This window comes from Jatropha curcas, chromosome 1, assembly GCF_041381405.1.
Source record: "Jatropha curcas cultivar XTBG-Jc1 chromosome 1, XTBG_Jcur_1.0, whole genome shotgun sequence".
In the NCBI taxonomy this organism is placed as follows: Eukaryota; Viridiplantae; Streptophyta; class Magnoliopsida; order Malpighiales; family Euphorbiaceae; genus Jatropha; species Jatropha curcas.
Genome location: NC_143151.1, coordinates 33,146,989 through 33,170,829, shown reverse-complemented (window position 1 = coordinate 33,170,829; position 23,841 = coordinate 33,146,989). Strand labels below are relative to the sequence as shown.

The 23,841-nt window shown below is 31.6% G+C and overlaps 5 protein-coding genes across 6 annotated transcripts; 2 read left to right on the top strand and 3 right to left on the bottom strand.

Annotated features, from left to right (window-relative positions):
• Positions 1–2,985: 2,985 nt before the first annotated feature.
• Positions 2,986–6,331, bottom strand: LOC105631437 (coatomer subunit zeta-1). The gene is made up of 6 exons (XM_012213557.3): positions 6,176–6,331; positions 5,238–5,397; positions 4,285–4,432; positions 4,108–4,185; positions 3,485–3,569; positions 2,986–3,240 (listed from the first exon to the last, which is right to left on the bottom strand). Exons 1-6 carry the CDS (start codon positions 6,194–6,196, stop codon positions 3,181–3,183), a joined length of 552 nt encoding a protein of 183 aa, XP_012068947.1. The 5' UTR covers positions 6,197–6,331; the 3' UTR covers positions 2,986–3,180.
• A 315-nt stretch (positions 6,332–6,646) lies between these two features.
• Positions 6,647–9,003, bottom strand: LOC105631438 (EPIDERMAL PATTERNING FACTOR-like protein). The gene is made up of 3 exons (XM_012213558.4): positions 7,944–9,003; positions 7,265–7,308; positions 6,647–7,146 (listed from the first exon to the last, which is right to left on the bottom strand). The coding sequence occupies exons 1-3, from the start codon at positions 8,053–8,055 to the stop codon at positions 6,889–6,891; spliced, it is 414 nt and encodes a 137-aa protein (XP_012068948.1). The 5' UTR covers positions 8,056–9,003; the 3' UTR covers positions 6,647–6,888.
• Positions 9,004–10,739: 1,736 nt separating this feature from the next.
• Positions 10,740–11,775, bottom strand: LOC105631439 (uncharacterized). 2 transcript variants are annotated; one of them, XM_012213559.4, is made up of 2 exons: positions 11,625–11,775; positions 10,740–11,190 (listed from the first exon to the last, which is right to left on the bottom strand). In XM_012213559.4, the coding sequence occupies exons 1-2, from the start codon at positions 11,662–11,664 to the stop codon at positions 10,937–10,939; spliced, it is 294 nt and encodes a 97-aa protein (XP_012068949.1). In that variant the 5' UTR covers positions 11,665–11,775; the 3' UTR covers positions 10,740–10,936. The 2 variants fall into 2 exon arrangements, with proteins under 2 accessions (XP_012068949.1, XP_012068950.1); XM_012213560.4 differs by having other exon boundaries at positions 10,740–11,187; positions 11,625–11,748.
• A 4,313-nt stretch (positions 11,776–16,088) lies between these two features.
• Positions 16,089–18,705, top strand: LOC105631687 (IQ domain-containing protein IQM1). Its single transcript, XM_012213861.4, has 8 exons — positions 16,089–16,438; positions 16,540–16,654; positions 16,882–16,947; positions 17,051–17,139; positions 17,255–17,342; positions 17,450–17,680; positions 17,797–17,898; positions 18,122–18,705. Exons 1-8 carry the CDS (start codon positions 16,089–16,091, stop codon positions 18,542–18,544), a joined length of 1,464 nt encoding a protein of 487 aa, XP_012069251.3. The 3' UTR covers positions 18,545–18,705.
• A 1,596-nt stretch (positions 18,706–20,301) lies between these two features.
• On the top strand, positions 20,302–23,236 carry LOC105631440 (protein IQ-DOMAIN 8). The gene is made up of 5 exons (XM_012213562.4): positions 20,302–20,589; positions 20,667–20,924; positions 21,515–21,739; positions 21,875–21,988; positions 22,189–23,236. Exons 1-5 carry the CDS (start codon positions 20,524–20,526, stop codon positions 22,882–22,884), a joined length of 1,359 nt encoding a protein of 452 aa, XP_012068952.1. The 5' UTR covers positions 20,302–20,523; the 3' UTR covers positions 22,885–23,236.
• The last annotated feature ends 605 nt before the right edge of the window (positions 23,237–23,841 follow it).

Below are 23,841 nucleotides of genomic sequence, written 5' to 3'. Positions count from 1 at the left end.
TTACATGAGTAAAAAGACTAACGAGATCATCACGTGATTGAAAGAAAAAAAAAAAACTAAGTTTCAACTCTAATGTTGATTAGAGGTTTGGACCCATTACTAGGAACTGTTTAATTGGACTTAAGACTTAATCACAGTTAAAATTCTTTGTCTCTCATTGCAAATATATTTAATGGGGATTGAATCCGATAGCTCTTTCCATATGTCCAATTTATGTTGCCAATTAAACCATATCCGTAGGTTAGGAATAATGATTTTTAATCATCCATTTAAAAAGAAGTCACCTGTCAAGCTTTCAAGTAGGGTCTCCAAACTTAAGTGGGTTAGTGTTTTTTTTTATTAATCAACAAATAGTCGTAATTTATTTAATTAGTTGTTGAATTATTACTAATATAAACATTGTAATGACAAAGAAGTTTTTGGTTTTTTGTGACCTAGCTTGTTCAAGTTTTTTAGGATAAGTCCTAACTTATTATAACATTAAGGTACATTGAAAGAGGATGACCCACAAATTAATTAATTAATTACAAATTAAGATTTATTTTTTTTAAAGTAGTATTTGACTATTGGGTTGATAATGGGCTCCATGTCATCATCACTCACCATCAAAATCATAATAGAGATTAGAGATTCAATGCTAGAGAGAGCTCAAGTTAATTAAATGTGCTGTAAGCAATTTTAGGAATTATACTATTGGGCTATCCAATTTAGTGGGTGAATTTTTTTAATTTTTAAATAATTAAGTGGGAAACCGTTAATTATAAAATATGTAAATGTACTATTTTGTTGGAAAAAAAAAAGAAGAAGCAAAGTTGGAATATTTAATTCTATATTAGTGCATACAAGTGTCATTATTCTAATAATATTTTTAATGGAATTTCGATTTTTCTACTAATATAAATATATATTATTATTGAGTAACAATATTATAATATTCAAATAAGATTAATTATTTGCAACATATTGTTTATGCGTAAAATTGAAATTAATTAAATATTAAATTAGAACATGTTCTTTTTGTTGGGAATTTTATTTATTTATTTATTTGCAATATATTATTATCAAATGTATTGATCAATGACCGTGGTTGGTTCAACAAAAGGCATAATCCACTAAAATTTGTTAAACTCAAATATAAATTAATAATTATTTTTAATTAATTATATATTACCTAACTCATTATAGTATATTACTATATAATACCAATTACAAATTAATACATAAATTGCATATCCAATGCAGATGATTGACCTACTGCTTGTAATTTATATTCACGATATACTAAATTTATCATCAAATAAATGAGAAATTAAAAAATTTCATGGATGGATATCAAAATGAATAAGTAGATAGCTAACCCTAAAACGTTTTTCACATTGAACAAAATGAAAATTCCTTAACTATTGACATGTTTTTTTAATTTTAATTTTCCATTTGAGGATGTTTGAACTTGAATGAGACGTTTGTGGAAATTCATGCGAAGTAGATAAAACCTATATTTGATGTGAAGTTTGAAAATATGAAGGCGGAGAAGATTTTCACTCGTTCAATAGGAAAAGAAAGAGACATGATAAGATGCACACTTTTTCTTTTTCGTTTCATCTTGTTTGTTTCTAAAAGGAAATACTTCTCATAGAAGCACTTATCATACGTGACTCTTATGGTCTTCCATGTCCTTATTACATTTGGGTACACACTCAGAATTCCAACTTGTAAGTTTGTAATTCATTAAATGAAATTTGAAAAGAAATTATATATTTGTCTTGTCAACAAATTTAATTTCTTTATATATAATTTTTACAATTAGACAAAACTTAATAAATCAAAACACTAAACCCGAGTCAATAAGTTTCTCTAAATACACAAAATCTTAATTCGGATGGGTATAAATAAATTCCATTTTAAATCGGATTATTTTTTTAAAAAATTAATATTAAAAGGATTTTACGCGGCTGTATTATCGAAATCCGCGTGTTTAATTAAAAAAGAAAGGAAAAAGTGCAGTTTTTTTTTTTTTTCTGAATAAATCCTAAATATTTGAAGAAGGAAGCAAGAAATAATCTGAAATTATTTAGATTCCTAAAGGATAAGAAATGATGATTTTGTTGGAAAAAACGAGGAATATTTCTCAATATGAGCAGTGGCAAATAAGCAAATAACAAGTTGCAAGCAAGCGTGTAATGTGCCGACGTACACCAAAGACCGTCCGACGTGTAGTGTTGACTAATTGTAATGATAAAAAGCTGTTTCCACACGTGCGTACAAATAAATATTAAATTTCTGGCAATTGCCTGCTCTGTACAGATCTTCTGTTTTCTTCTGGTTGGTGGCTGCTACAGCCTCTTCTTTATATCTGTTTCTGTGTTGCCCCTTAATGTTATTTCTTTGTTTGAGTATAAATATATAATTGGATTAACAACTTTTAGTAGCTTCATTGATATATAGATTTGGATTTTCATGGGCGATATATAAACGGTGGAAGATGTTAAATAAGAAAAAGACAGACCTAAAACTAAATACTTGAATTAATGAAAAGGATGAAAAAAATATTTCAGTTTTAAAATACTCCTATTACTATTAACAAATTTAGGGATTTAAGAAAGCCATAAAGCCTCGGAAGAGTAATTAATGAAATTTCAGTTTTTCCATTTTTCTGGTTCTTTTTCGTTTCAAGCTGTAGATATAAAATCTGAGCATCTTGACTTCAAATCTCGGTATTATGGAAAGTTCAGATATCAAAATTCCCACACAAGATTTTGGAAAAGAACATAGTTTTAAAGCATATGTCGGTCCAATAATATCCTGCTTTGTGCCTTTTTTACCCTTCACAGCCTGTCCCTCCAGTAAAAACTGTCGTCTTCATATTAATTTACCATTAATAATAGCGTGGGTTTAAGAGGAATCTCAAATCTTAATATCGGTAAACCACGTGCCATTAAGCAAACACAGAATTTTAGAAAGCAGTAAAACAAAAAAAGCCAACCCTTGCACACAACCTTTTAAAATTATTATTTGATGTGATAAACATAATCATTACAAGCCCAGTTGGAACTATCCTCGCTATTTTTAAGCCCACCAATAATGTATCAAATGGAATGAACTTCTACATGCCAACAGATTGGAAAACAAAATTTAACAAAGAATGAAATCTGAGATTTTCTCTGCCCATCCATGGAAAGCTTACTGAAAGAGCGTTCTCGTCAAATGTTCACGTGCCGTAGCCAATGCTTGGCTTATGGTCTACAGTATTAGAAAGGAAACATAAAGGTTACACACAGAAATTGGAGAGAAAATGCACTAGTTTAAGTGTATAACAGCAGTTGATCTCTGAACGTGTTATGTATTTAAATTAAAGAAAAAAGGGATTCCTCAGAATATGCAAAAGAGGTTTTTGTGGTTCATGTCAAAAATGTCTCAGTTGTTCAACAATTTTGTAATCCAATTATTTAGCATTGAGAAAATAATAGATAGATAGAAATCAAACCTGCTCGGACAAAGGTGCGCCAGGATCCATGCTATTTACTGCCACCTTTCCTGCAATAACATTGGCATCTGTCTCAAGTATCATCCTGCCAAAACAAATAAATAGAAAGTGTCAAATGCTTCTCGACCATAAGTAAAGAACTAAGCAGAAGCCATCAGTGCCTGTTCATAGAGGGCACCACTTGGGTGTTGGCTTGCATCATCGTGCAAGCTGAGCTGCAGATAAAGAGTAACAAGTGTAGAACTCTTATCATCATCCCACTCAGTGAACTCTCAAAAAATAAAATTGATGGATTCTGAACTATAGCAAGTTCAAATTTTAATTTATGTACACAAAAGTCTTCAAAACAGATCTTCAGATTGTTGCCATCAGAAAGATACATAAACCATCAACTCCCTTCATTAAACAAACTGCCATTACAAATAGGGCGCATGTCCTTAACAGGGAAGACTAAAAGGCAGCACAAAGTATCATGGATACTGAATTTTATATTGTATATTCCATTTTCAGTTCCTAACTAAAATGACAATTGCATAGCAAAGAAACCAACACAAAGTTCAAATGAGCACAAAAAAGGGTTAAGAAAAAGCATAACATTTAAATTTAAGAAGCAAACTGCATACCCTTTTTCAACAATCTCATCAAGACACAAAAAAATAAGATCCAAGTTCTCGAGTGCCTCCCTTTTGTCAACAGTACTCCTATAAACAAGAATATCAAAGGTAAATGAACGAGAAACAAGAACTAATTAATCATTAAATCAAGTTAAGAACAAAGGCTGAAGTTACTGCTACAAATACCTCAAAAGCAGGGAAACTGAATCAAAGAAACCTTGAAGAACTGAAGCTAAGATGAGTTCATTTTCATCATCACCTCCAGTCACATAGAAGTGGAGGTCCTGGATGAATTTATAGACAACAATATTGTTGTCGAACATTGTGATCTCCGCTGCATATAGAACATATCAGGAATGCAGATTGTACATTATCTCATAACCTTTGTAACAGATTAAGCATAATCTTGAAGGCTCTCTAGTTTTAACCTTCACAGAGATTTAATTACAAGGGAACATGGCTAATGCCACACATATATTAGATGATAATGCAGAAATGTCATACCCATTAGTCATCCTAATACTCGACCTGGCTATGTCTTCACACTCCAAGGATATCAATTTATTTTGACAGTAATTTGTACATGCATGGACCATTAAGGATGCCATGAAACACAGAAACAGACACACACAAATATACATACATATCAGTGGGAACACATGTATAGAACACAAATTTAACTTCAGATTTTAAAGAATGAAAATCGGATGTAACTTATTACCTAATATCCCCTGTTTAAATATTAACAAAGTATGAAAAATCAAGAATTCATCTATTGGAGACTGAACTAGTGCTTCCTATGAGCCAGAAGGAATAACAGGCGACTGTTTTATGTTCAATGGCACACAAAAGAATATTGTTCTTATTGAACATAAAAGAAGCCTGCTAATTTGTTTCTAATTAAGAATCATATATTTAATTGCGAAATGAGTGACAAACAGTTGATTGAATGAAATGTGCAGCATTAATGAAGGATTATGCATACAATTTATTCTATACGATCTAGAAGAGAACCTTGTTGGTCAGGAAGTGCTACAACTACTAAAGGGCACATTAGTAAATAATTTTGATATAATATGTTAACAACCAATTAGCCATCATGCAAATCTAAAATAGCAAATACAACTTATGAAGCAAACCTTCTGTACGGGCATTGGACTTCATAGTCTTTGCAAACAGTGACTTCTCAAAAGCTAACTTAGCATTATTAGTTGGCCAATCATCTGAGTAGTATTTGACAGCCACACGCTTCCCTTCAGAGTCTAGTAGAAGAATGTTCTTTACCGTGGGGCATGCATCCTGCAAAAACACAAAATTAACTATTCTCCATTAATGTTCACAGAGGCAAGTGTGGATCTTGAATCTCGTGTGCAGTATATGGAAGAAATGATGAAGAAATCAACCACAAAGGCCCTATTTGGCATAGATGAATTCCAAAAGAATTTCATGCACTCATGTTTGGCATGAAAGAAAATGTTCATTTCACTATCATGAATTAAACTTTATGGAATCCAATGTAATTAAAACTAAACAAATTACAAAACCATCAATTTACCATCTAAGAAAGAAAACTAGAACAATTCATCTTACAACTACTTAGATCCACCACAAAGATGGAAATTAGTTCATTGCAACTTAACATAATTAACTCATGCCTAACAGGCTAGGATCCATCTACAGCCATCTTGCACTGGAGCCAAATCTCACAGTATTAGCTATCTCCATCCAATACTCAGATGAATTAATTTCCATAAATCAAGTCTCCATTTCTAGATTCTAAATCCAACCAAGTATCCAAAATTACACTCAGCTTCTACGATTGAGTTAATACTATACTTGTGCATAGAAAATGAATATAACAAGGAGATCCGATGACCAAGGCCAATAATTAGTAAGGTAACGTCGAAAATTTTAACTTCGCTTTCCATTTCCCATATTTTCTTAGCAACCAAACAGAGCATATTTCTACATATCGTTAAATCTTTAGATCGAGATCTGGAATAGAAAACAGTTAAAGTGAATCTAAATTTGGCATCTTCACATTCTATAACTCGCACAGAGAGAGAGAGAGACTTACACGAGAGCCAGAGAGCGCCATCGACGGAATTGAGTGTTGGTTTAGTTGCAGAGTCTCTGCTTTCGATTCTGAGCAACCAAGGACCTAACTGTTTAACAGCTCGTCCTAATGGGTAAGGAAGACTGGAAGAGAATAGGCCTGACCCACTTTTTGATAGTCTAGGCCCATAGTTTACGAAGAAAAAAAAAAATGTCAACAGTTACCTATTAAAACGATATATCATGAACAATCCAGAATAGATTGGGCCTTAGCCCGCTTTGAGTGTAGCCCATATCCATAGTTTTTGAACAAAAACAGAAGCCTAATTAACTTTCTATTATTGTTTTCAGGTGATAAGCCCACACATCTTCATCTTATGATATATTATTGTTTTTTAACTGTATAGTTTTTTGTTTTTTACCAAAAAAATTGAGAATAAAGTCCTCATAAATTATTTTAATATATATTACAGTTATTTTTATGTTTTCAGAATAGAAAGAAAAAACAAATCAAATTATCCATTATCATAAAAGATTAAAGAGGCAGTCACAGTGACCTTCACTTCAGCATGTTCCATATAAATGGGTTAAAGAATAGCAAAACAAATGCTCTAACTATTGAAAGCCTGTTATCTAGGTACAGATAGAGACTGCCTGTTTCTGATAATAATATGAATGTGAATTTGTACAGAAAAGACAAGATTATCTAGCTAAAGCTTCAGCCTTTAGACATGGTCATGGGCTATATAAAGTAGGGCCACACTTGCATTTCCAACCCTCAGGTTCATAATTTGCATAATTGACACCAAAATGATTATGGTTCTTGCTAGTTGTAGGCACTTGAATTGCTTCGCATGGAGTGCAACCAAAGCACTTGTGTTCACAGCTTGGTGGACTTGACCCTATTTTGCTTAATCCTTTAGAATATGCTTCTTCTTCTTCTTCTTCTTCATTTAAACCTGCCACTCCGACTCCTCTCATGCTTTTAATACCCTTCAGAAGTTAAAAATCAAAAACTTTATCTAAACGATCTTGTTCTGGAGTTTGGACAAAAAAAAAAAAAAAAAAAAAAAATAAATAGATAAAGTGGAGAGAGAGAGAGAGAGAGTACCTGTTTAGAGTCCAAAGGAACTTGTACAGACTGTGCTTTCTGGCCTGTCATATTGTATCATATATGATCATGCATTTAATGATAGTTAGTGCTTAAATATGGCAATTTTGCAAGCTGAATAAGAAAAAGATGGGGTCTGATGTAAAATAAGAAAAGGTCCCTACTCCTAGGAAAATGGTAACTTAAGATTATTAAAGTAAAATACATCAGTAGAAAGTAAGGAACTTTTCACACTGAGAAAGGCTACAAGAGAAACTGTTTTCTGGGAAAGTGGAATTTTCTTTTTCTTAATGACTTGAACAGTCAAAATTTGAGTTTGTTTATGTAATATATCCTCTTTTCATTTGTCAAAGGCGAAAAAAGTTTGAGCCTAACGGTTTCTCCTTTCTAAAACTTTCAAGTGTATTAGAAAGAGGCAAATTGGAGAAAAAAAATTCTAGCAGTTCATCATCAGCAGTTCTGATATATGGAGAGACAGAAGCCAAAAGTAAGCCAATGAATGTGAAATCAAATATATATACATGTTTGTTTGATGTTAAAAAGGTGATGAAAATGAGATTGAAACTAGAGAGAGAAGAACCAACGAGGGGAAGATGGTAATTAATAGGAGCTAAAAAACCAGAAGACAGGTATAATCATTGCAAGATATAGAGTTTGTGATGGAAAAGAAAGTCCTAACCTGAGAGTTGATTGACACCAACATTGTCATCAGGTGCAAAAGGCCTGCTTGTCCCAAAAACCAAACACACTATTTGCAGTGCTAATACAAAACAACAAAGTCTTGCCTCCATGTGCTTAATTAATTAGAATTTGTAATGATGATAGTCACTGATTTGTTTAATCAAAGAGAGAAAAAGGAGAAAGCTTTTGATGATCACCCACACAGAATTTAGATGGCCATGCATTATATCTGCTTATATATATATATAGGTGTAAAAAGAAAAATTCAAAATGCTAACAAACTGAAAACCCACTTCCCAAAAAGCATTAACCCACAAAAACCTCCAAAGTTTTCTTGGATTTCTACTTGCTTCAATCCCTTTTCTTGTTGTACTGGCTAGTGATGTTGCTTAACAAACAAGTGATTCTTGTTTCTTGTCAATTAGTGAGAAACACCTGTAAGCTTCTCTTTCAATTGACAACTCACTTCACTTCAAAAACCTTATCCTCAATTTGTTTCCTTTACCTTCAACACAAGCCAAGCCCTCTTTCTGCTATATTTTTTTGATTTTTCTCTGTCAAAATCAAACTGTAAAAGAACTTCTATAAGATGGTCGATTTCCAAAAAATTAACAGCTCCTTTTTCTGGGGTTCCTGAGAAATCTGCAGGGACCCTATGAATCACTGATAATGATAAAAAAAAAGAAAATCTTAGCTCCTCTCCCTAGGCTGCAGAGCCTTTCTTTTCCCTGATAGTTTCATTCCCATAAAAAGGAAGATAAAAAGAAATCCAGTGGCAGAGACCCATTTACACAAAAACTAAAAAAAGCATCAATGTCTCAGACACGGCTTTTGATTCGGTACCCAAGGCCAAGACGTACTGCAACCCAACGGTGTTAAGAATACCCGGTTAATTTTAATCATGGTCGGGTGAATACAGGACCCGTTTGACTAGTTTAATTACCCAAACTATCCCTCCCTCCTCATGAAGGGAACAAGGAAACAAAAGGTTTGCCATCTAATTGATAACATTTCAATTGATCAATTTTTAGAGCAGAACATTAATTTTTTTTTGTAAAATTATGGTACTAGTAATGAGTGTTTCGTGTAATAGAAATCCCTCGGAATAGCATAGCAGAAGTCCTCAGACAGGCAGCAGCACTGTCACAAAGTTCTCTAATAAGTTAGTTAATAATATTAAATACATAAAGAGTACTACTACCCTAGAGGTCAACCTTTAACAGGTTGGTAGATGAGGAACATGCAAGATTCAATCTGGACCATTCATTTCAACCATCAATTATGATGACAATTAAAGACTTTTTGTTAAGTGGTCCTACTTTTGATTTTTCTGGTATCTCCAGATTTGCATATTCAATCAAGAATTTGATTCCATTCCATCACAGACTATCACTGCTTTATTGTACACTATTTGTCATTTACTGAATTACTGACGGTCGTCAAATGGACTGGTATATGTAGATGAGACTGGGCTCAAGCCCAGTTCTCCCTTAAGGACACGATCCGCTTCCATCCAGACCTTAAAGATTATCCGCTAACCTCATGCGTGTCTTACCGTTTTGAGTTTAAAACATATGCAAGTGGGAAACTTGTAGATAGTTTCATTTTACTATAATGAATTAAGTTTCCTGAATGATTTTACTTTTAACATTAAACCCATAATGGTAATCTGCAAGGGGGTATGTGTAGGTGATAGTAGGCTACCTGACAGGCACTGCAAGCTTGAGACTTGAGTTGTGTGATAGTCTACAATTGGGTATGTGAAGATGAGAGAGAATTTTCCCAGATGAGGTAAGCCCAGAAATGTTAAAAAAAGATTCAGTGAAAATATATCTTGAAGAGATGTAAAGGGAAAGTATAATGAATCTTTAATTAAAGAAATTGTGATGTAATTGGTCCAGGAAATACTCGTTGATTCTTGTGTTGATTTGAGTGATTTGATCATTCAATGTGCTTTGTACCTGTAAAATCCTCGGTCACCAACTTATTTTCAACCTGAAAACAGAGAGGGTAAAGAAAGTTGCTATGCTGTGCTTTTCTCCAGCATCAAACAACACTTTCTCCGAGCAAATTTCAGGGCTGGATGATTAAAATCAAACATCAATAGCATAATATTTTTTCAAAACAAAACTTTTTGTACAATGACTTGTGAGCATTAACATTAACAGCTAGACTGCTTGAGGACAGGGCCAACAAGAAAACCAAGCTACTAAGCTGTATTTTGGCCAGAATTTTCACATGCATATGACTTGAATAGACATGGTTAATCTAAAGATATTGAACTGAAAACCTATTAGTCATCATCTGCACATGAGAACAAACTACACATTTCAATTTCAGTTGAAAATCTAGCAGCATTGAAGCCACATAATAATTCACATGCAGACTAATCTATCCCTTCTCTAGTCAAATTGTACCAATAAATGCTTCTAATTCCACATTACCCCTTAGCAATGCACCTTTTCAGGCTAATCACTGACAAGTTCATGATGCACCGATGTTGTTATACTGGTTTTTCTTGTTCTAGAATTGACTGTTTTTTCAGCAATAAACTTCTATACACTTAATAATTCAATGCCCTGAATTTTTCGTCTTTAACCTAATGATTTAAGAAGACAAAATAATTTTCTTTGGTAAATCAAAACAAAGGTATAAGATGTAATCTTTTTGTTCATAATTCTGCAGCAACGGCAAATCGTATGCGACAAGCTTCCATCCGAATGCCAAACTCTTTCTCAAAAAGTACAATCTAAAATTAAGAAAGTGTGCTTTTTGAATCCAAATTTAACAACCATTAAAAAGAGAGACAAATTACAGTTTTTCAATTTCAAGATAACCAGTAGAACAAATGATACATATTACACCATGCCCAAGTTCATCTAGATAAGCAAATTGCAGCAAAAATACATAGGAAGTAAGCAATTGAAAATAGTCAAGAATACAACATCAATTTCCATTATTCAATCCCACAAAAATCATATTTGCAGAAACCTACTTGATTTCTCCATTAGGAGGATGCTTGTGATTCTCATCCTTCTTAGGATGAATTGCTTCAACAATGGCCTCGATCTCTTCCTTAACTCGTTCAAATACACCAGGTGCTTTGACTTCATCTATGGGGGTACTCTCATCAATGTCATCACTTGTTCCATGAGTTTCTTTATGATGTTGTGGAATATGAAATATTTCCTCAATCTCTTCCTTTGCTCTTTCAAATATATTTGGGGCTTTAACATCCTTTTCTTCTATTTCAACAAACAAAAAGAAAAAAGGAACAAAGAAAAATTCAAGACTTAGTTCTTCTGCTCCTAGCCCTCAAAACTCAACTTATGGTTCCACATCTCACTTATTCTAATTCCTTAAAAAGACTCACAATGCATATACCCAAATGCAATTTGATTGATAAAAAGATTAAGGTTTCAGTTGGTTACATTTCACTTGACACATCAACGCACAAGAAAAAGAAATCCCCACAATTTCTCTTCTCTTAACAGTGAATTAATATATCTAAATGAAGAATTTCAATAACTAAAGATTTGGTAAATGCAAAAGCTCATGTACAAAGCTCATAGCTTCTTAAAAGATGTAGACGAAGAAACAAACAGTAATAAAAAAAAAGTCAATATTCTAATAGAAAAATAATCATCTTTCTTTGCAAGTTGAGCAAACATTTACATACCTGATGGAGAGTTTGTAGGGTTTGGTTTCGATTCTGCCATGAAAATTACTCTGCTAAAGTTTTCTTCGTTCTTGAATGTTGAATCTGATTCAAGAATTTTGGATTAGCATAAAGCTAATTAGTAATTATCATTAAATATTCATCCGGCCCATTTTGCTTTTGAAGCTGGCCCACATACTGACGTGGACGGGCATATCTGTTAAACTAAACCCAGCCAGTGGGCTAGTGACATATCATGCTCATCTCACGTACTGGTGATGGAATAGTCTTTAGGCCTCTTGGGCTCTCTACCTCTTGTAGAAGGCCCACTATTTTATCGCCAGATAAGAAAATAATGTATATTTTTCATTTCTTTTATTTTTTCCATCATTTTCAAACAAAAAAAAAAAAAAAACATTTTCTTTTGACATTTTCCTCATATATTTTATTTCTCTAAAAAAAATGCTCACGAAAACCGTAAATATCTATTCTGCTTCCTTTAAAAAAAAAAGTTTAATATTCATCAAGAGACGGTGATTTATAAATTTATTATTCTAATTAAATACACAATGCGATAGCTTTTTCCTATTGACTGAATATATACAAATTCATAAATTTAATTATACATATTAATCAAAATTAATTATTACATATACACTTACTTTCATCTCCGCTTAATAGTAGGTCCAAACTAATTTGAATTTGGTGATGCTTGTCCTTTTACAAGTTTTTATTTAACTTCATATTATGGGCATGCTCGTTTTTCATGTGGTATTCTATTGTTTTAGAAAAAAAATAAAAATAAAAAAAAGATGCAAATGTAAATTTCTTACGTGTATATAAATATATAAAATTAGAGTCCTACAATCTGATGTGGCATTCTCGTAGATTTTTAATATGCTAAAGCGACGTGAATTGAACTTTATAAATGTTACAATAATAAATAAGTATAGATTTTATAATTAAATATTTCAATACCCATTAATTATGATAATTTATTATAATAATTAAATTTTTATTTTATAATTTTAGAATTTCAAAGTCACTAAACTTTATAATTAAAGCTTTGAATACCATATTTAATTTGGATAATAAATTTTCAGTTTATAATTTGAGAATTTAAAAATTTTTCAATTTTAAGGTTGATATAAATTTATATTCACACATAAATTTGCTCAAAAAAGATTGTAGTTCAAGAGTATTGGATGTTGATCATTTCAAAAGAAAAAGAAAATTCAAAAAGATATTGTTGAAGAGGCTTTTTCTAATACACCATCAATGTTACAATTAATGATACGATAGTTTATGAATTAATAATACGATATTCGAATTTACTATGAATTAATAATACCATATCTAATTTTCCCTCTCTTGCTTCATTTTTTTTAATGGTTTATTGAATTTTTTTTGATAATTTTTAATATTTAACTATTATAATAATATGAGCGTTGACAATTTTGAATGTTACTCGACTATTTGTGCACATTCCTCACTTATTTTATATGACTCGTGTTTGAATATTGATTTATTTACTAATTGTGATTCTCAGCAAAGAATCTTAATATTTTAGATATTTTATTACTCTAATATACTCATAATTTATATATTTTATATATATTTTTGAGTTTGTCATTTATAAGAGGTAACAGCGTAAACACTTTTTAAAAAATTTCTATATAAAATAATAAAATATACAAATATGTATAAATCACACATCACGTAGTTATGTGACTAGTTTAGTAATATAATTTAAGTTGCCACCGTCCAAGGAAGCATTTGTGGTTCCCTCATGTTTTGCATAATAAAAACATTTCATGCAAATGTTTTTATTTGGAATCTATGTACTAATTAAGTCAATTGTGTTGTAGCCAATTTTTTTTTTTTTCCCTTTTTTTGGTCAAATATTGCATTCCAGCTATTAGTACATTGCGAATTGAAATTAAAAGTTTGTATGGATGGTTCTTTTTTGTCATAATAATTAATATTAATATAATTAAGTTTAATTACCCAATAAGCTAAGTGTTTGGTTTCATATATGCACGTTGGTTTTGCAGGCGCCGACCACTAAAAATAAAAAATCCCAAAAAAAAAAAAAAAAAAATACTTAGCTTCTTAAAGTGCAAGGCACTTTAATGCAACAAATCTTACACTAAGGTTACTTCAGTTAGTTTCCCATTTGTTAATAATAAATATTTCTGTTCATCACCAGCGATTCAAGTAATAATATATATATATATATATATATATATATATATATATATATATATATATATATATATATATATATATATATATATATATATTCGTTCCGTCCAAAATATAAACTATTTTAGGTGATTAATTTTTTTCAAAATACAAGTTAATTGTGAGTATTTTAACTTTTAAGGAGTAATAATTTTTTTTTTTAATTTTACCATTATTTTATATTTTTTTTCTCGAATAAATCATTATTTTATATTAATTCAATATAACAATATAAATTAAATAACAATGTGAGATAATAAGTAATTTGATCAAATTACTCTTAATTTTATAATTTAAGAAAATTAATTACCTTTTCAATCCATATTCCATGTCAAAGCATCAATAATAAGAGAATAGTTTACGTCCATAAATTGGTTTGATTAATTCTACTTATTTTTTCATTATTGGAAGACGGATATTCAAATTTAGATCTCTTATCAGATTGGATATGTATTCACTACTAAATTATGTCACGGTACATTAATAATTGTACTTTTTTTTTTTTTTTGATAGTACCGATGATTCTACTTAATTATTAATTCAACAACATGACATTAACATGAGATCATAATCAGTTTATTTTCATAAAATTAAAATAAAAATCTTAAAAATGTTGAAAATTAAATGTAAAAATACAGTACAAATTAAAAAAAAAAAAAAACCATGATTTACATGGAGAGAATGTCTAAAGTTGAATTCTTGCACATGCATGTACAGTTATTTCACAAAATTCATAGCAGCAGAAGATAATTAATTATGGGTTTGGACAGTTGAACCATGTCAAAACTATAACACGTCAAACAAGAAAAAAACATATTAAGATTCACGCGTAAATATAGTCATTGTCACAATTAATTCCACGTGGCACGTCAAACATGCATCTAGTTGTAGATTAGTATTTTTATGACTAATAAAACAAGTCTCAATGAAAATCAATTACTCAACTCCTCAAGCAAGAGATAAGTGTTGGATTATTGTGAAGTGAATGGAAAAATTTTAGCTTCAGAAGTTTTAAACTTAAATTTTTACTTTTAAAATTTTTTATTTGAATGTCATTTTTAGCCCGGATATAAAAACACGTATAAAAATTAAGAAAAAGTTAAAAGATGAGTAATATGAAATATATTAAAATAAATTATAGTGAAAAATCTAAAATCATATTTAACAGATGCGAATATAATAAAGGTTGATGCAACTATCTTTACAGATGTTTTACATGTTAGTTTATGGTTTTTTACATTTTAGTATATATAATTAATAATAATATTCAAACTATTTCATCTACTAAATTTTTACTTTTTTTACCTTTGCTAAATTATTATTTTTATCTATTGTTTCCACTAATCAAATATTATAGATGGTTCCATTTCTATTAATGAATGAGAACGAAGAGTGAATCCCTCCAAATATGTTTTTGGTTCGTCACAAAAATGGAGGAAAATGTAACACTTTATTAGTTCTTCCAATGTTTGTGACATTAATTTCCAACGCCCGCTATGAATATGATCAAAACTTTGAATTTTTCAAGTTCAAACGCTGCTCCTCGTGGTACTTTTCTATTTCTCTTTTCTTTATTATTATTCAATGACCCGTACGTTGGCTACAAGATTTCTCTTTTCTTTTTCCCATTACGTGTTTGAAGGTGACTTTTTTTCTTGCTTTTCCGGACACCTATTTGCATATATGAAAGGAGGGAAGAGGCCTCATTCAGAAGTTGCCAATTCTCTTTCACAAAAGAGCTCTTGTTCAGTGTAAGAACAGGTAAGTTAATATTAATTAATCTTTCGTGTTCTAGAATTATTTACTTATTTTTATTAATCATTCGTTAACACTCGACAGGATCAGTTGATTTGTAAGAACTGAGATGAATTTATTTTCAGTTTTCTATTAAGTGAAATAGGTTCAAAATTATAGAAGGGTTTATTTTGAAATTTCAACAATTTCTGGATTTTGGGAAAATGTTATGGCAGTTTTTTATTGGGTAGATATTAATAAATTAATTATGGTCAAATTCAAAATACTGACTATTTTAGGGTAGTTAATGACAGCAATTAAAGTGGTCTGTTTAATCATCGTATGTTTTAAGTTTGAATGTTTCGTTGTATATATAAATAATTCCAAAAAAGAAAACTGGAGGATTAGGATATTCATGCATGTCTTATTGTTTAAGTATCTGTAAGAAACCTATAGGACTTTCTTTAATTAATTTTTATGTTTTTCTCATTATCAGAAACAAGAAATATGGTTGCAGCGAGATCAATTCATCACTTCAAATCAAAAGATGGAGATATAATGGTGAGAAATATAAGCTTCAAGAAAAGAGAATCAAACAATGTTGATGAATCTGGAGACCTTGATGATGATCTACTTATCCAAGAATCTATGCACTTCAACAAAAAGAAAAAGTTTTCTTCCAAGAATCTTAATCTTGTAATAAAAGGCAAGAAATGTGATTCGATCAACAAAGTGGATTATTCTCCAAGACCAGATAGTGAGATTGATGGAGCTGCAACGAAGTTACAGAAAGCTTACAAGAGTTATCGGACTCGCAGAAACCTTGCAGACTGTGCTGTTGTTGTGGAAGAGCTATGGTTTGTTTCGTTCTTCTTTTAATTACATAGCAAATAAATTTTGAACATTTTTAAGTCTTTTTGGCATTAACATTAATAATTTCTGTTTTCTACTTATATAGGTGGAAGGCATTGGATTTTGCAAGCTTGCGGCGGAGTTCTATATCGTTCTTTGAGTCTGATAGATCAGAAACTGCTGTTTCACGATGGGCAAGAGCTAGCAATAAGGCAGCTAAGGTTTACTTTCACACCTTTAAATTTCATTTTCTTGGAATATTTTTGCATATTAAAGATGCTAAACCTGTACGTATTGTCGTGTTGAAAAAATATATATTATACATATACATCATGCACATTGATATTATGTGTAGTCATGCACGTGCTCACGAGTTCAAACTTTCATAACTTTCCTCTCTTCTTCATTTGAAAAATAAAATTATTTTTGATTTGTATAATTGGTGCAGGTTGGGAAGGGCTTGTCCAAGGATGAGAAGGCTCAGAAGTTAGCATTAAGACATTGGCTTGAAGCTGTAAGTTCTCCTTGAAAGTGTATACTTGTTTCTTTTTTAATAATTAAAGTTTTCGGTTTTGCAATATTAATTAATAATATTATTACTGTGTGGACATGCACAGATTGATCCGAGACATCGATATGGCCACAATCTGCACTTTTACTATAATGTGTGGTTTGCTAGTGAAAGCTCACAACCATTCTTCTACTGGTAAAACAAATATATGAAAATAGTATCTTTTTTCGGAGCAATTTATTAAATTCCTTAATTAATTTTCTCATCTGCCATTAACTTGTTTCTTGGTAACTTCTTTGTGGAAATTAAGGTTGGACGTGGGAGAAGGGAAAGAAGTAAACTTGGAGTCATGTCCGAGGGCTCAACTACAACGTCAATGCATCAAATATCTTTGTCCGGTAAGCAAGCTATTAATTTCCTTCTTTGCTATTAAAAAGCTTATATTCACCGAAATATTTTATATAATGTAATTTTTATTTTTAAAAAATTTCACTTTACGTTATAGAAAGAGAGAAAAGCATACGAAGTGATAGTAAAGGATGGGAAGCTAGTTTACAGACAAGGTGAAAGAGCAGTGGAAACAGAGGAAGGGACAAAGTGGATATTTGTATTGAGTGCGTCAAGGACTATGTATGTTGGTAAGAAGGAGAAAGGTCTTTTTCAGCATTCTAGTTTTTTAGCTGGTGGTGCTGCCATTGCAGCTGGGAGATTAGTAGCTCATGATGGAGTTCTTGAGGTATGTTTATGTCGTCTACATTATAGCTATATGTACCAATTAAACCAAGCTAAAATATAATTAAAATTTTCCTTCATCTTCATCTTCTCTGATTAATTATCATTGTCTGGTTTTAGGCTATTTGGTCCTACAGTGGCCACTATCGGCCAACAGAAGAGAATTTCTCAGAGTTCATTACCTTCTTGCAGGAACAAAATATTGACCTCACAAATGTTCAGGTAATAAACTATAGCATTACGCTTAAGTTCAGCGAACAATCTTTCTAAGGTTAGAGATTTGACCTGTGAAGAAAGCACTCACAGAGAAGAGCGATTACGAACCCTAAACCCTAAAACGATATTAATCTCATACCTGGATACTCGTGCCGGAAAAAGAAATCATTTTTATACTTTTTTCCCCCTATGATTCCATTACTTAAGCTCTTTATATTTCTCGATGCAGAAATGTCCCGTGGATGATGACATCCCACCTTTTAAGAGTACAGATGAAGAAGCCGATTTCAATTGCATGAGAGAGACCCAAAAGATTGCTTCAACCATTAATGATATTGAAGATGTGGGTAAAATAAAAGAAGAAAATAAGGAAGCAAGTAGAGTTTTTAAGGTGCACAAGTCCTTATCATGTAAATGGAGCACTGGAGCAGGGCCTAGAATTGGTTGTGTTAGGGAATACCCTACAGAGCTACAATTACAGGCTCTTGAACATGTTAATTTATCACCAAGGGTTTTGCTCATGCCAGGGTCCTTTGCTAGTTCTGGCCCAATCCCTTCGCCAAGACCTAGCCCAAAAATCCACCTTTCCCCTGGACTTACATGTATGGGCCTTCCAAGCCCAAGACTACACATTCCTAACACTACAAACTAGATATTCATTATAAAATAATAAGGTAAAATTAAAAAAAAAAAAAAAACGCAAGAATTTTTGAATTTTTCTTTTTTAAATTAGGTCCAATTTTTAAGGTTCAAGCCTTTTTAGAAGTTTTTCTGGGTCTCTATTTCAAAAAAAAAAAAAAAAAAAAAAAGGACTGACCCAATACCTTTTCTTTTCATTATTTTTTTTTATTAACCTTCATATTCATATAGGAAATTTACACCTTTCTTTTTTCTTCCTTTTTTCCCCTTCTAGCTTCCTCTATGGATGGGTAATAGGTTGGATAACTCCTGTAAAATTTTTCTTTTTTGCCTAATTTAAATATGGTTATTTAAAATTATTAATGTCAATAAATTTTTAATTAAACATTTTCTTTTCTTTGCTATTTAAATATTTTGTTTAAATTTATATCGAAGTGTATATCTCCTCTTTGTATCCTCTTTATATGTAGGTTACCGTAAAAATATGGATTTTGATTAATCCTATAACCACTGTTAATCAAATTAGGCAATGATGAAAGTGTTTTAACAATTAAACTTTGTATGCATTAATTTACTTTTTTATTTATACAGTTCAGTAATTATTTTCGCTTTTCATTGATGCGGTAAATTCTTCGTTTTGGTAATTGTATGATTCATTTATGATTGCAATTCTTTTTAAAAAATTTAATAATTCATTAATAATGAATATAAGCTGAGTACATCGTAATAATATTTCGATAGAAATAAGAAATATAAATATAGAAATTGATTGTAATTTTTTTTTAAAACTTAATAATCCATGAATAATGACTATAAGTTAAATGAATCATAATAATATTTTGATAGGAATAAAAATATAAATATACAAAATTGAAATCTTCTGTTTGGATGTTTTTGATCTTGGCAAAAGAGATTAATCTTCTAGGTAAAAACTGATATATTTCAAATAGTACGACAAAAAACACTTTCATAATATTGTTCCAAATATTGTTTTTTCGGAAAATTGTTACAACTGAAGCTCGTAGAAGAGTTTAATGTACCAAATTTTAATAGAGGAACATGTCACACTACTAGATTCCATCGATAAAAGAAACTTCTCGAAGTTAAAGATCTAAAGTCTCAAACCACAAACAACCAACAATTCATCTTGTCTTTCGAACTAACTATCTGAGAAATAAAAGATCTACATCAAAACTTTCCAACAATGAAGAATAACTCCATGAAATGAAAGAAATTAATAATCTTACTAAAAGGATAACAAAAACACCCAAGATCTACATATCTGAAAGACTAAATCTAAATTTTGTTCTAAACGATTATAGGTTTGAAAATCATTAAAAAGAAAATTAAATAAAATAAAGAAAAATGATATAGAAGGATGAGAGAAAACCACTGTCGACCAAAGAAAGTCGGCAGTGGTTTAGAAATAAAATTTAAAAGAATACAAGAAAAAGAGAGTCGGAGAGAGTAACCAAAAAAAGAAACAAAGAAGAGAGATTCATAATTGCAATTTAAAATCTCATGAAAAATTTTAAATATTAGCAATTATTAAAATATATCCCTAAAAATAATATTAATAAATTTATAAGTAGAAAAAAAAAAACATACAATGACAAATAATTAAGAAAACAAGAAATAATTACATGCAAGAGTCAATTTAAATTTAGGAGGGCCCACAATTAATTTAAATGTGTCGGATTATTATATCACAATCCTTCTAGAGGCCTTCAGTTTTGGAACCGACTACCGAGCGGCAAAAAGTCCATATATCCGTTACAATTTTTTTTTTCTTTTATTCAAAGTTTCAAATTTCAAATAGCTCTCTCCCCTAATAACAACGAATAACTGCACACCAACCGTCAAATCCACTCGTAGGTCTCTCTCTATTGTTTTCTCGTCAGGTTCAATTGCAAATTTTCTGTTTCAAAAACAAGAAGTTTTTTCCAAATCACTTCTACTTTGAAGAATCATCAATCAATCCGTTATCAGCAAATGGGTTCTTCAGGAAAATGGCTAAAGTCACTAATCACTCTCAAAAAAATCCCAACAACTGACCAGGTAATCTTTTCTTTGATTTGTTCAAGTTTTGTATTTCCAATTGGCACCTTTCTCATTTCTCTTTCCGCTATTTACAGGAGAAACAGAGCGACACTAAGAGTAAGAAGAAATGGAGGCTATGGAGGAGCTCATCAGAAGGGTTTGGACCACCCTCGTCGAAGGGCCTGAAAAGGGTCCACATTGCATCATCAGAGCCGTCGGAGTCGTCCCTTGTCCTTGATGATGCATTCGCTGCTGCCATGGCTACTATTGCCAGAGCTCCGCCAAGAGATTTCATGGTGGTCAAGCAAGAATGGGCTGCGATCCGGATCCAAACCGCTTTTCGAGGCTTGCTGGTAAAACGGGTTCATTTTACTTCTATTTATTTATTTATTTTGATTCTCTATACGTGCAAGTTTGAGCTTCGTGAACTTGTAAAAATTAGCAGTTTTGTTACAGTTGAGCTTAATTTTTTCTGAATCGCCTAATTTTTAGTTAATGTGGAAATCATTCAGGAGTTGAACAACTTTTAGGTATATATTACAGTTTGGATTGGAGGGCTTAAGATTAGGTGCTTCTCATAGACTTATTAAAGTAATTAATGATTTGAATGGATAATGCCAAGGAAATTGAGAAAAGGGACAGGAAGATCATAAAATTAAATTAAAGGCATATATGGATTGGAATATAAGTGAACAATAAATATTTTAAAGTATGTAATTGTTTTTTTTAGCCTATTAAAACCAGTAAAGGATTGATCTTGGGTTATAAAAATTTTTCTTATCTGCTGTTTCCACTGATATGAGTTCAGACTTGTTTTCCTTGTTTGATTATGAAACTTATGAGCATATAATTACCATATGTCATGGGTTACGCTGGTTCAGTTTGCTGTTCTCTTGTAATTTGATGAAAGCTTACATCTTTTTTATTGTTTTGGTAATTACAGGCAAGGAGGGCTTTGCGGGCGTTGAAAGCAGTAGTGAGAATTCAAGCTATATTTCGTGGTAGACAGGTTAGAAAGCAAGCTGCAGTGACATTGAGGTGCATGCAAGCTCTTGTCAGGGTTCAGGCTAGAGTAAGAGCACAAGGTGTGAGAACCTCTTCAGAAGGCAAAGATATGCAGAAATTGTTGGATGTACAGAGCACATCGGATCCCTCAAAGCAGGCTGAGGTATTAAATTAAAGTCAAATCCTGATATCTGAATATTTTACCTGATTTTTCCATTATCAAGTTCTGTTTATAAAAGATGAAGAAGATGGGTGTTAACGTTAGTATATGAATCATGTAATCTTTCGAAATTTGCAGGAAGGATGGTGTGATAGTCTTGGAACAGTTGATGCAGTTCGAACGAAGTTACAAATGAGGCAGGAGGGAGCCATTAAGAGGGAAAGAGCAATTGCATACTCTCTCTCCCAACAGGTAGTTAAGTTGTTAAGATGTGAACTTGATAGAATTGCTTTGTAAAGAAAGATAATGTAGCTGTTCACCGTAATAAAACCGTTGTTTGGTTCACCTTGAAAATGGGACCGGATGAAAATGGATGCCTAAATCCAAGAATTCATATTCCAATATTTTTCTTTAAAAAAGATCAATAAAAATTTTTCTTTTTTGGCTCTCAGCAATCAAGATCATGTGCAAGCCCAGGTAGAAGAACAAAAAAATCAGCATTTTCTGTTAAGAATCAAATGTTGGATAATAGCAGCCCTGGATGGAGCTGGCTAGATCGGTGGATGGCAGCAAAACCATGGGAAAGCAGATTGATGGAAGAAATTCATACTGATAACTCACTGGAGACTACATTTTCCAGGAAAAGTGAAGATAACATCGCCAGTATTTATTCCTATTCTTCAATAAATGACTCGGTTAAAGTGAGAAAAAACATTGTTACAACAAAAGTTCTTGCTAAACCTCCTGCTGTTAGTCATATTAATTCCTCAGCTTCTGCTCCAAGTTCTGAATCTATTTATGATGAGAGTTCTGAGTCTACTGCATCTACAACTGTCTCTCCAATCCCATTGTCAAGCAACACAATAGAAGTGGATAGAGTAGAAGAGAGTTATAACAGAAAACCAAGCTACATGAGTCTTACAGAATCAATTAAGGCTAAGCAAAAAGTTTGCAGACATTATTCTGCAAATAATTATGTTATGCCAAGGCAAATGATGGAGGATCAGTTTCATACTATGTCAATGCCACTTACCAATGGAAATGCAAAGACTAGTGGTGATTCTAATCCTTCATTTACGTTTTGCAGGGATCTTTATCCTCCAATTCCTCTGGGTAGACATGATGAGCTTAGAAATCGACGACATTAAATTTGCATATTCAATTGATGAGTTCAACTGCTTGTTGCCCTTCACAATTCTGAAGCCATTCATGTGACAGAATAGATTGCTGCTTTATGAACTGAAATTTGCACTAGTTCAGTTATATATAGATAATTGTAGTATATTAATATTTGGAATTATCATGATCATAGAATTGAAGACCTCCAATTTGCATATTTTGGCTTGTGTCTAGCAAAATGAGGATTTTTGTGTCAATGTTTGTAATTGTTTGTGATTAAATCAAGGTTGAAGATTGATCTTAAGCTATCTGTAATATTGGTGACTGCTGATATTGTGTGCAAAATTATGCATTATTATTGGATTTCCTTATTCTATGGTATATCTCTCTCCATACATGAAAAAAGAAAAAAAAAAGATTTCTTTACATGATTGAGGTGGTAAAAATTAGTAGTGAAGCAAGAGAATCAGTTATCTATTTCCAATTTGAAATATGAAGGTTGAACCGCTATGATTGGTATATATGAGATGATATAGAGATTTGAGTGTAACAAACTCAGTTTCCTTATTTGTCAGATTTATATATTCATTTCAAAGTCATTCCTTTCAGGGAAGCAGTTGTTTCTCTTATTTGGAAATATGAGAAATAATAGTCAAGGACCCCATCTGCTCACTGCCCACCACTATTCATAACACACATTTAATAATATGTGTGGCAGAGTTCTGATTCACCAATTGGCAAAACAAATATCACAACATTAACTACTAATCTTTCAATTAGTTAGCTCCAAAATCTTAAACCCAGTTCATATGCAAAATTTCAGCAATCTAGTAATTAATGTTAGCTTAATCAACACAGTGCCAAAGTTGAGTGTTGGGTGCAAAAACCTTAAATGACAGAGGAAAGTGAACGGGAGTGAATAGCAAATAGACCGTTAATATGGCTTACTCCATAATCAAAATCCAATAACATTTTGCTTTTAGCAG

Bases quoted from the DNA above. Each gene is read 5' to 3' on its own strand.
- LOC105631440 (XM_012213562.4), top strand. From the start codon at position 20,524: ATGGGTTCTTCAGGAAAATGGCTAAAGTCACTAATCACTCTCAAAAAA. The intron at 20,925-21,514 runs GTAAAACGGGTT...TGGTAATTACAG, and splicing joins CCGCTTTTCGAGGCTTGCTG to GCAAGGAGGGCTTTGCGGGC. The intron at 21,989-22,188 runs GTAGTTAAGTTG...TTTGGCTCTCAG, and splicing joins CATACTCTCTCTCCCAACAG to CAATCAAGATCATGTGCAAG.
- LOC105631437 (XM_012213557.3), bottom strand. From the start codon at position 6,196: ATGGCGCTCTCTGGCTCTCGT. The intron at 4,433-5,237 runs GTTTGCTTCATA...TTCTATATGCAG, and splicing joins GTCCAATGCCCGTACAGAAG to CGGAGATCACAATGTTCGAC. The intron at 3,570-4,107 runs GTATGCAGTTTG...TTGTTTTGGCAG, and splicing joins GATGAGATTGTTGAAAAAGG to GATGATACTTGAGACAGATG.
- LOC105631438 (XM_012213558.4), bottom strand. From the start codon at position 8,055: ATGGAGGCAAGACTTTGTTGTTTTGTATTAGCACTGCAAATAGTGTGT. The intron at 7,309-7,943 runs GTTAGGACTTTC...ACAATATGACAG, and splicing joins TGGTGTCAATCAACTCTCAG to GCCAGAAAGCACAGTCTGTA. The intron at 7,147-7,264 runs GTACTCTCTCTC...TAACTTCTGAAG, and splicing joins TTCCTTTGGACTCTAAACAG to GGTATTAAAAGCATGAGAGG.
- LOC105631687 (XM_012213861.4), top strand. From the start codon at position 16,089: ATGGTTGCAGCGAGATCAATTCATCACTTCAAATCAAAAGATGGAGAT. The intron at 17,343-17,449 runs GTAAGCAAGCTA...TTTACGTTATAG, and splicing joins GCATCAAATATCTTTGTCCG to AAAGAGAGAAAAGCATACGA. The intron at 17,681-17,796 runs GTATGTTTATGT...GTCTGGTTTTAG, and splicing joins CTCATGATGGAGTTCTTGAG to GCTATTTGGTCCTACAGTGG.
- LOC105631439 (XM_012213559.4), bottom strand. From the start codon at position 11,664: ATGGCAGAATCGAAACCAAACCCTACAAACTCTCCATCAG. The intron at 11,191-11,624 runs GTATGTAAATGT...TTGTTGAAATAG, and splicing joins CCCTACAAACTCTCCATCAG to AAGAAAAGGATGTTAAAGCC.